A 10,844-nucleotide genomic window follows, 5' to 3' on the forward strand; every position below is an offset into this window, starting at 1 on the left:
CCTCTCGGCCCCCGCCTGGAGCCCAGTTGGCAGGGAGAAGGTGGGGCTGGGCCAAGGAGCCTGGGGCTGGCAGAGGGTCTCGGGGGTGCCCCAAGGATCCCCTTGGACTTTGGGTGCCCCTCTTGGGGTCCCAAAGGGGAATGAGGGGTGCCTCCAAGCCCTAACTCCCCTATCCTTGGTTAGGAATGGTTCCCGCCAGACCCTTGCTCCCTTTGCCGAGGCTGGGAAGGGAGGTCCCTGGGCGGCCGAGGGAGGAGGAGGAGGAGGAAGGGGCTTCGGGGGGGGGTGGGCTTTCTCCCAGGAGGAAGAGAAAGAGGAGGCGGCCACAGTCAGGACTGGCTTCCCGCCTTGCTCTGCTCTCCTCCACCTGCGCAGCCTCTGCCTCCTCTGCTCCCTTCTCTGTCTCTCTCTCTCTCAGGGGAGAAGATGCAGGGCCCCCCTGGACGCTGCTCCGGACCCCGGCAGGCTTCCCTCCTCCTCCTCCTCCTGCTGCTGCTGCTGCTGCTCTTCTCCTCCTCGTCGGAAGGCCAGCTTCGAGGTGAGGGAGAGACACTGCCCCCCCAAACCTCCTCCCTTTGCAGCAGGGCTTTTGTTTAGGGTGGGAATGAGGTCCTCCATTTTAGGCAGTGGCTCTTCTGGGAGTTTGGGGGGGGGGCAGCTGTCCTCAGCCCCAAAGGAGGACAAGGCACAGGGTGGCCAGGGGTCCTCCTTTTCCAGGGACCTGCCCTCCATTGCAGCCTCCTGGCCACTGGGAATTGCCAGTCTCTTCCATTTGGAGCAGAATTAGGGTGACCAGGCGTCCTCCTTTCCTCTGGACCTGTCCTCCATTCCAGTCTCCTCTCCAGGAGGAATTCCCAAAGTGTCTTCCGTTTTGAGAAGGACCAAGGTGACCAGTTGTCCTCCTTATCCCCAGACTTGTTCTCTCTTCCACCCTTCTGTTTAGGAGGGATTCCCAAAGCGTCCTCCATTTTGATCAGGGGTTGCTATTTCTAGGAGTGTTTGGTGCTTTTAGGGTGGCAGGTCCTCCATCTTGGTCCTGGAATGTCCTACATGTTTGCGGTGCCTTCTCCTTTTCCTTTGCGGTGAGGGCATCTGTCCCCTGACACGCATGGGTTTCCATTCCCACGTCTTTTTTTAAAAGGTTTTCTTGGGTCATGTCTCTCCATTTTTCTTTGTGGGACATTCAAGAAAAAATGGAGTGACATGATGACCCAAGAAAAGCTTAAAAAAGAAAACACTTGTGGAAATCCATGCTTCTCTTTGTTGTTGCTGTTGTGTGTCTTCAAGTCGTTTCCAACTTAGGTCGACCCTAAGGCCAACCTATCAGAGAGCAAGATTGGTTCAGAAGAGGTTTTGCCATGGCCTTCCCCTGAGGCTGAGAGTCTGTGACTCACCCAAGGTCACTCAGTGGGTTTCCATGGCCGAGCTGGGATTCAAACCCTGGTCTCCAGAGTCATTGCCCAACACTCAAAAACACTCAAACCACCATGTTTCTGTGAGTCCTGCTCAAAAGGGAGGAGGATTGGGGATTCCTTCTGGACAGAAGGCTGGAATGGAGGACAAGGGTCTTGGAAAAGGAGGACGGGGTGCAAAAGAGGCAAAGGTGAGGGAGGAGGTGGCCTCTTCCTCTTCTGAGCACTTGGGAATGGATGTGGGATGGTGGTCCCACGTCACTCCAGTCTCTCTCTCTCTGTGGGACAGGGGACTCCCTGTCAGCCAACGAGGTGTTACTTACTCAAGGGTTACTCCTTGGTTGCTCATGGTGGCATCGTGAGCCAGTTCTGTCCTCAGCAGAAGCTCCTGCCTTCCCCTGAGGCTGAGAGTGTGTGACTTGTCCAAGGTCACCCAGTGGGTTTCATGGCCAAACCCTGCTCTTCAGAGTCAAACCACTCCTCCAGAATCCTAGGATTTGTAGTATTGGGAGGGGGTTCCTCACATGGGGGGCAACTGGCAGTATAAACAGTGATTACCCCAAGATAATCCTGCAACTGCACTAATGGTTTTCACACGACGCCATGTTCAAAGTTCTATTATCCCATTAATAACCTGTGATAATTCCCCCAACTGTGCTAATGGTTTTCACACGATGTCAAGGTAAAATATGATTAAAGTGCCATCATCCTGAGGATGACCGGGCAAGAAATAACAGCAAATCATTGACAGGGTTTTCCTGTGAATGACTTTTTGCTGTTTATTGCCTGGTTATTCCCTGGTTGTTCATGGGATAATGGCTCTTGTGTTCATCTCATTTCAATCATGTTTTAATATCAGTTGCGCAATTTTCAAAGTTAACCACTGTTTAAACTCCCCATTCCCCCCCCCCCCCCCCGTGTGATAAACTCAGAGGCCTCACCAACACTCTTGGGTAGATAAAGAAACTGGTGGCATGAGATTTCGTAGACTTCACTCAACTTCCTCAAAGGCATAGGAAGTAGAGCGAAGGCAACGAAAGCTCATGCTGCCAACATCTTCCTTTAAGTTACAGGTTTGTCACACTGGGGCTGATTTGGGCATTAAAGAGAGATTAAAGTGCATTTAAAGCATCCTGCAAATGAAGCAGAAAAGGCAAGTAATATCACACACAATTGCGCAAATAAAGTGATATTGGAAATGTATTGTCACTGAAATCCCAAAAGTAAAAAGATGAACATTAATGCTTCTTTGTGACCTTTTTAATGGCGGGTTTTGTGTGACGTTGTGTGAAACTGTTACACATAATTACGTGATTTTTTTCCAGGATATTCACGGGATAAACTCCTTAGTCTCAAAGGTGCTACAAGATCTCTCTACATACTGATTCTGCAGACTAAAAGGGCTATAGCTTTGAACTCTTGGGTAGAGAAGACCTGGTGAAATGACAAATTCCAGGGTTCCTTAGGCTGGAGTGACAGTCCTTTTAAACTGCATAATTGTGACAGTGTAGATGGAGCCACAGCAGCCATTGTGGCCTAGTGGGTTGAGTGTTGGGCTTTGACTTTGGAGACCAGGGTTCGGCCATGAAACCCACTGGGTGACCTAGGGCAAGTCACAGTCTCTCATCCTCAGTGGAATGGAAGGGCAAACCTCCCCTGAACTAGAAAACCTCATGATAGGGTCGCCATAAGTGGGAAACGACTTGAAGACACACAACAGCAGATGCAGTTTAAGTGTCTTGGATTATTTTCTTTCCATGGTGGGGTTCGGAGGTGGGACAATTCCTCTTTCTTGGTCCCAACGGTTGCACTGATCCTTATTCATCTTGGCCTTTCTTCACCTCTCCAGTCTCCTCCTCTCCCCTGGCTTTCTTAGGTTCCCCCACTCTTTTCTGTTTGCAATTTATAACTCTCCCCCCTTCCCTTCCTTTCCCTTCCCTGCCTGTCCTTTTCTTTCATCTTCTGCTGGCAGTGAAGGGGAGAACTGCTTTTGCCTTTGAGGGTAAAGGGGCCGCCCACTTGTTTTGTGGAAGCTGAAACTTGGGGTGGGTTGGGGAATGCTTTGAAGTGAAGGGGGGAACCAAATCATCTGAGACTCCCCTCCAGATTCCTTGCTTTCCTTTGTACCCATTTTATGTATAAATAACTGTCTTGATCTCCACACACAGACACAAAGTTCTGAAATCATTTGATGCTGTTGTTGCCCTTCCCCATTGACACATGATTATTGCTGAGGGGAGTGGATGAAGAGGAAAGGGCTCTTTGCAAAGCCTTCTCCATTGTCTTCTAACAAGGAGAAACAGCCACATTCACAGCCTTAGTCACAGCCTTATCCCTCCCTCCCTCAAACTGTCCTTTTCTTTCTGGCTAGGCTGAGCCTGGCATTCAGGACTACTGCTGCAGGGGCTCTCCAGCTATTGTCTCTCTGGAAGATGCTGATCACACCATTTTTTAAAAAAAGGTTGTTGCCTCTATCCACTTTTGAGGATTAGATAGATAGGAGTTGGCACTCACATGCAAGCTTCAAAAAGGGCTGCTGCATCCCAGACTAATGGTGCACGTGAACCAAGGCATCTCAGGGGAAGGATGCATTTCATCAAGCTTTTTTTTGTGGCACAGAAGCAAGTGTGTAGTCAGCCATCCATGGGGATAGTAGCATCTATTACTGTTTGGGATTACTGAGTGAGAGAAACAGAACTTGGGAGCATTTGTTAATATATTCTGCTGTCGTGATGACTAGAAACATATTTAAAACCGCAACAATGCAACATGTGTATGCCATATGAGAAATTTCTGGCTGAATATTTGGACCAGAATTAGAATTCTGACTAAAGTAGAGCAGGTTTGTAGTCAGACTTGAACGTATGATGTGTTACATGCATCTTTTATGGAGGCAAAATCTGCTCTTTTCCACTTAGTGTACTTTATGTGGCCATGACAACATCTTTTAGGATCTCAGATTTACAGTTTTGGGAGGAGTAATTGACAGGAAACGTTAAAGCCACACACACATTTAAAACTCTCTGTCATAGAGCTGTAATGTGTCACCAAACTGAAAATCCCAGAATTCCACAGGATGCACCCATGGAATCATTGTGCTATCATTGTGCAGTTGAAAGGGCCCCAGATTCGGTTGTTCATTCAGGCTCATTCAAGACATTTAGGTAATACTGTGTTCATAGATTTTTGTGGGTTTTTGAGCTATGTGGCCATGTTCTAGAAGAGTTTCAGAAGGGAACATGGCCACATAGCCCGAAAAAACCCACAAAAATCTATGGATGCTGGCCATGAAAGCCTTTGACTTCACAATACTGTCTTCAGTTTGTCACTTTTGGCTACCCACAAGAGCATGGTAGTTAAGGATAAAGTGTAGAGAATGAGAGTCAAGTCCACTCATTGGAGGAAAGACTTGGATATACCATAAATGTCCCTAATAAATGTACCTATTTGGAAGTAGGTCTCACTGAAACCAATGAGTTCAATAAGGATTACACATGAATGTGTATGATACTGCCATGTTCTTACTAAAACTGTTGTGTTATGCTATCTGTATTCATATGTTAGGTGACACATGCTGCTTAAACCTAGAATAACAAACTCATTTAAAATGGAAGGTCAGTATGCATAGAGCTCCTCACCCCCACCACCCTAGTTTCTAGAGTTACATTGCTCATGTGAGTCAATAAAGGCAATTAAATATGCAAGACGGTTAGTTGAAGTAACCTATGAACCAGATCCTTTTAGTTTTGCCAGTGGCAGGTTAGCCTACTGGAGAATTTCCCTGGAGCCTCCAGGTCACTGGAGCAATCTGCTGGGTAGTGCTACAAATGGGGTGAAAGAGTAAAACACAGCAGAGCAGAACAGATGGAAAACAAATACAGTATTGCCATTCTAAGCAACAGGGAAGACAATTGTGTGTGTGTGTACCACACATATATTATGCATACTTCTGAAACCTAGGAGAGCGACATGTTATCTTGGAGTAATAGCATTTAAAAGTTGTTGGGTTTTCCCCTCCTGTGTTGTCTGTGAGCTTTCTTCGTACAATGAAAGAATAGCCTGTAAGTTAACATATGGAAATTGTATCTACTCCTTTGCTAATTGGTTCAAAATGAGAATGAAATCTTGGAAGATTTGCACTTTGAAAGGCATATCATGTGTCATTTTCATGGGCTTATACTATTAGTGATTCTGTACATTTAAAATGAAAATAAAGTTATTTTTACACTGTTTGGACAGTGTCAGTGAAGACCTAGAAAGTTGTCTAGCATATATTGTGACATACTTGGGTGTGATAGTACTGGAAACCTTCCAGACATTACCACCAGAGCTCTGAAAAGCTGCCAGAATCCCTTTGGCTCTCACAATAGTCTCTGGTTACTGCCCATATAAATGCTGCTTATTCATCATTTTTAGAAATGGATTGAGAATTTCAATTAATAATAATACATTTTATTAATTTTATTTATATTCTACCCTTCAGATACTTATGTAGGGTGGCCAAACTAAAAAAAAAAAAAAAAATTATACGGTCCCCCCCCCCCCCCCCGGGCAAGTAAATAACATGTTCCACTTGTTATAATTTTAAAACTATTCAAAGCCTGCTTTCATTTATATCAGGGGTTATATTTGTATTTGTTTGCTTTACATGTAACAGATGTGTAAAGGAAAACTTTAAAAAGAAGATAGGCCTTTGAAAGTCTGGCATTTGGATGAACTGTGTCCTTGTGGTCTGCTTTTGTATTTAGTCTTTGGAAAGGGGAAGTAGAGAGCACATGTGGTGCAATTGTTTGAATGCTGGATTAGGACACTGGAAGAACAGGGTTTGTATCCCTGATCAGTCATGGAAAACCACATGGGTAAGTCACACTCTCTCAGCTTCAGAGGAAGGCAAAGGAAAGGCACCTCTGAACAAATCTTACCAAGAAAACCCCATGGTAGGTTCATCTTAGGGTTGCCATGTTAAAAAATACTTGAAAACAGACAGCAACATAAAACTAGAACTCAATGTCACTGTTCTCCATCTGTCTTAATACCCAAATGGGAACTAAGTCATTCCCTCTTGCCCCACACCTTGTGGTGAACTTTGGCAGTGACATGTTCAAATTTTGTTTCAGTTATTACTAAGGCATGTGAAGGACAGGACACACTAGGCAGTTGTTTTTTCATTCTGTACAGGTCTCAAGCCTTTCTGCATTTGTATTCTTTCTGTGTCACTCTCAAACTGACTCTAGATAGAGCTACAGGAAGACAATTGTTCAGAAAGTATTAAAACAACTTAACACACAAGGCTTCTTAAGGGATTCTTTTGAATAGTCAATACAGTGACATCTACATCCAGGTTTAGACAATGATGGCAAATCTCATGTGGATGGTTTTAATTGCTGACTCTCTGTGATGTTAGAAAGCCAGTATGGCACAGTGGTTTGCATGTTGGACTAGGACACTGGAGACCACAGAGTTCACATACCTGCTTGGCCATGGAAACCCACTGGGTGACTTTGAGCAAGTCACACTCTCTCAGTTTCAATGGAAGGCAGTGGCAACCATCTGAAGAAATCCTGCAAAGAAAACCCTGTGATAAGTTTGGCTAGAGTTGCCATAAAATGGAAATGACTTCAAACACATAGAAACTGTGTGAAGTTACAAACCTCATCCTTTTATGTGCATTGGTAATGGAGTTGAAGCCAAAGAGGCACAAGTTCTAGGTATCAAGGTATAAATAGGTAATTATATATTTAAACTTACATAAAATCTAGTAGGCTTTCATGTGTGTACATGGGTTCTTCCATTTCATTTCAGTGTAAGAAAACTTTTCCATGTGCATATATGTGTGTGTGCAGAGCTGCCCTTCACTGAAATTCTAAGGTGATTGTCATATATTCATGAGAAGGAAACAAGTGAACACAATGCTTCTATCAAAGCCCTCATGTCAGTAAAAGCCTGCAAAATCAAAGTCATTGTCACCAAATACTGTAGCTTCTCATTTTACTTCTGAAAAAAATCGATTTAAAAAAAAAATTGGGCACAAGATCATAATTTTGCTTTTTTAAAGATAAGTATGCTTGCCTATTACTGGAACTGCTGCATATCAAAATCCTTTTGAGGGTAATGGGTTTGCAGAACTCAGCATTCCTTTTTTTTTTATCTAAAGATGCTAATCCAGAAGCAATCCCAAGCATGTAAGGAAAATTCAGATAAATACATTATTTTTCTGAAAGTCAAAATAACTTTACTTCTAAAATTAAATTAACAAAATTAACATGGTTGTATCTATGGACAGAACAGCCACTTTGCCATTTTCACTATGCAGTGTTTGGTGGAATGCAAAACGAATATAGTAGAATACCGTAGAAACTAACATTGGTAAGATGTTTAGCATTTCCTGCTTTTCATTATGTGGGTGCATATTTCCTGATAGAAAACAAAGAAGCAATGAAGTGTAAGAATGCCACTGCTTTGCTTTAAAATGCTGATTGTGCTATAACTCTACAAGATTAGCTGTGATGTATTCTGAAGTATATAGTTTTCCTTCATTCCAGCCAGAAAATATGTTTTTAATGCAATCACAAATGTTTGAAATATAGTAGAAGAGTTTTTTTGATGGTCGATAGTCATTAAGTCTGTTCCAACACTAGTCTGCTGTATCTGCCCCAGCCTTTGACCCAGAAATCTCTTTGCTGTTAATATTGTTGAAACTGTATGAATTTTAGCAACGTAGGGGCATCTGGTAGAAATCTTAGCTCAGCCTTGAACTACAATACATTCTTTCCTTTTGTAATGTGGGGGTATACCGCCTCTTTCTTTTATTTCTTCCATCTGGCATCTTCCATTAGCCAGACTTAGGGACTATGTAGCTTCACCAGAATAACTGTATCATGTGTCATCAGTCTGCTGCTATGTTGGCTGTTATGCTTTGTGGGGATATTATTTAATTTTAACATTAGCCCACTCATAATCCTCTCATCTAGGGCAATAATTTTGTGGGCTTTCCCCCCAATTTTATTTGGCTTTTTTTATCACCCATCCCCTGGGCTGTTTACATTGTGATCCCTTTTTAATCTTTGACATTTTAAAAAGTTGAATGTAAGCCACTTGAATCCATGGGTAAACACATAGGATATAAATTAAGTAGGTAATGTTGAGGACTGGTTTCAGTATAACAAGAAACAATGGTTTATTGGTATGTGTATTAAACACAGCACACATTCATTAGTTAGTGAACAAGGCAAGGTCAAGACCAAATTTTGATACTTGTGTACTTGAAATTATTAGAATATAATTTGAGTTTTCTGAGTAAATATCTATCATGGAGCTGTGGCTAGTTGAAAGGCAAAAGAGGAGAACTTTTTTTATAGTTTCTTCTGTGTCAAAGATGGAAAGGGGAAACAGGAATGATTGCTATAACTGGCAATGGAGCAAGAAACTAGCTTCCCCTCATGTTATACAGTATTTACTCAGAAAACTCAAATTATATTCTAAAAATTTCAAGTACACAAGTATCAAAATCTGGTCTTGACCCTGCCTTGTTCATCAACTAATTGAAGGTTTTCCATGTTTAACACATGTAGCACGAAACTGTTGTTTCTTGCTATACTGAAATCAGTCCTCAATGTTATCTACTTAATTTATATCCTATGCACCTAACCCATGGATTCAAGTGGCTTACATTTAACTTTTCAAAAGGCAAAAGGGGATAACTTTTTTTTACAGTTTCTTCTGTTTAAAAGATGGAAAGGAGAAATATGAATGATTGCTATAACTGGCAGTGGAGCAAGAAACTAGCTTCCTCTCATGTCTGAACTTAGGGTAACATCCAGTTTTGGATAGAACTTGCAGTTCTTTTGCTACCCTGCTGCACCCTTTGCTATATATAACATCCCAATGCTGATATCAGGGAGCTAGAAAGTTATGCAGGAGAGAGCACAGTCTTTGGGCTGAAAAATGCTCCCTACCCTTGCCATGCTGCAAGAGCAGGGAGCCAATATTGGGTGCCTAGTGATATTCCCCATGTCTCCAACTCTGTGAGATCCACTTGGTGTCAGTGAAGGTGGTCACTCCCCTCCCGTGTCACATGTGTTGCCATGCCTCTTGATTTCATAGATGCCTTTGCTATACTTGGGGTTGCCATATCCCGCCTGGGGACAGGACTTTCCCGGTTTGGAGCGGGGCCACACGGTCCCGCCCCAGTTTGGCCCCGCCCCCGGGACTCCCCCCCAGCGAGGCCCTGGAGGCAGCTCCACCCCTCCCCGTGGCTGTGTCCCACCCTCCCTGCCTCCCTGCCTGGCTCAGCCTAGGGAGCAGGTCTTCAGGACACCTGCCACTCAGAGCTATTGCCAGCCCACTTGGTATATATGTCTTGCAAAAGGCATTACACTGGTGCCTCGGGTTACGAAATTAATTCGTTCCGCCATTCCTTTCGTAACCCGAAAATTTCGTAACCCGAAAAGGCTTTCCGTTAGCACTGGAAAGCCTATAGCTGCACTTTGCAGCATTTGAATTTCGCGCCGAAATGAATTTCGTAACCCGAAAAATATTTCGTAACCCGAAACAGTTTTTGCCAATCCAACTTTTTCGTATCCCGGAAATTTCGTAACCCGATCATTTCGTATCCCGAGGCACCAGTGTACTTTCCAGTTTACAGTGAGGAAAAAAAAGGCCATAAATCGTTCATGTTTCACTGGGAGTCTAAATGCCTCATCTTTTAAATGTATACCGCGTCAGTATTCTTGTAATTCTTTATCACAGGATCGTTTTTGAGGCCCTAAACACCTTTACTTGTAATATGCAAATTTCTCCTGAAGCTGACCAATGAGAAAGAAGCAATCAGCCCTCCACTTGGGTTGGTTTTCAATGGAAGGAAGAGATTTTGCCTTGCTTGTAAATAGGAAGGGCTTTGGGGTAGCAAAAGGCTGCAGAAATAGTTTGACCCCCCCCCTAAACATTCATGGCTCAGTGCTATAGGATTCTGGGAATTGTAGTTTCTTGTGGCACCAGAGCTCTCTTGACAAAAGGAGGCTCAATGGTCCACAGAGCTACAGTTCCCAGGATTCCATAGCCTTGAGGAGGAGGAGGAAGGGTGCCTTGAAGGGCAGAATTGGGGCAGAGAAGGAGGAGGAGGAGCAGTTGGAGGAAAGCTGAGTCAGTGGCCATTAGGTCTGCCTTGGTTTTTTGGGGTTTTAAAATTATTTTTAGAAATATAAAATACTTATTTTATTTCATTTTATTAATTTTTATTATTGCTTTTTATTTTTTTATTTTATTAATTTTTATTATTGCTTGTTTTTATTTTATTTTATTAATTTTTATTATTGCTTGTTTTAGTTTATTAATTTTTATTATTGCTTGTTTTATTTTATTAATTTTATTATTGCTTGTTTTTATTTTATTTCATTAATTTTATTATTGCTTGTTTTTATTTTATTTCATTAC

The 10,844-nt window shown here is 43.0% G+C and overlaps 1 protein-coding gene across 1 annotated transcript in view; it reads left to right on the plus strand.

Moving 5' to 3' along the window:
• Positions 1-326: 326 nt before the first annotated feature.
• Positions 327-10,844, plus strand: part of LOC121917315 (laminin subunit alpha-1-like) — a 122,865-nt gene continuing 112,347 nt past the window's right edge. The window contains exon 1 of the mRNA XM_042443166.1: positions 327-538. Within this exon, the coding sequence (XP_042299100.1) occupies positions 427-538 (112 nt within the window). The 5' untranslated portion in view covers positions 327-426. The remainder of the gene's footprint in view (positions 539-10,844) is intronic.

The sequence above is a fragment of the Sceloporus undulatus genome, unplaced genomic scaffold (assembly GCF_019175285.1).
Source record: "Sceloporus undulatus isolate JIND9_A2432 ecotype Alabama unplaced genomic scaffold, SceUnd_v1.1 scaffold_15, whole genome shotgun sequence".
In the NCBI taxonomy this organism is placed as follows: domain Eukaryota; kingdom Metazoa; phylum Chordata; class Lepidosauria; order Squamata; family Phrynosomatidae; genus Sceloporus; species Sceloporus undulatus.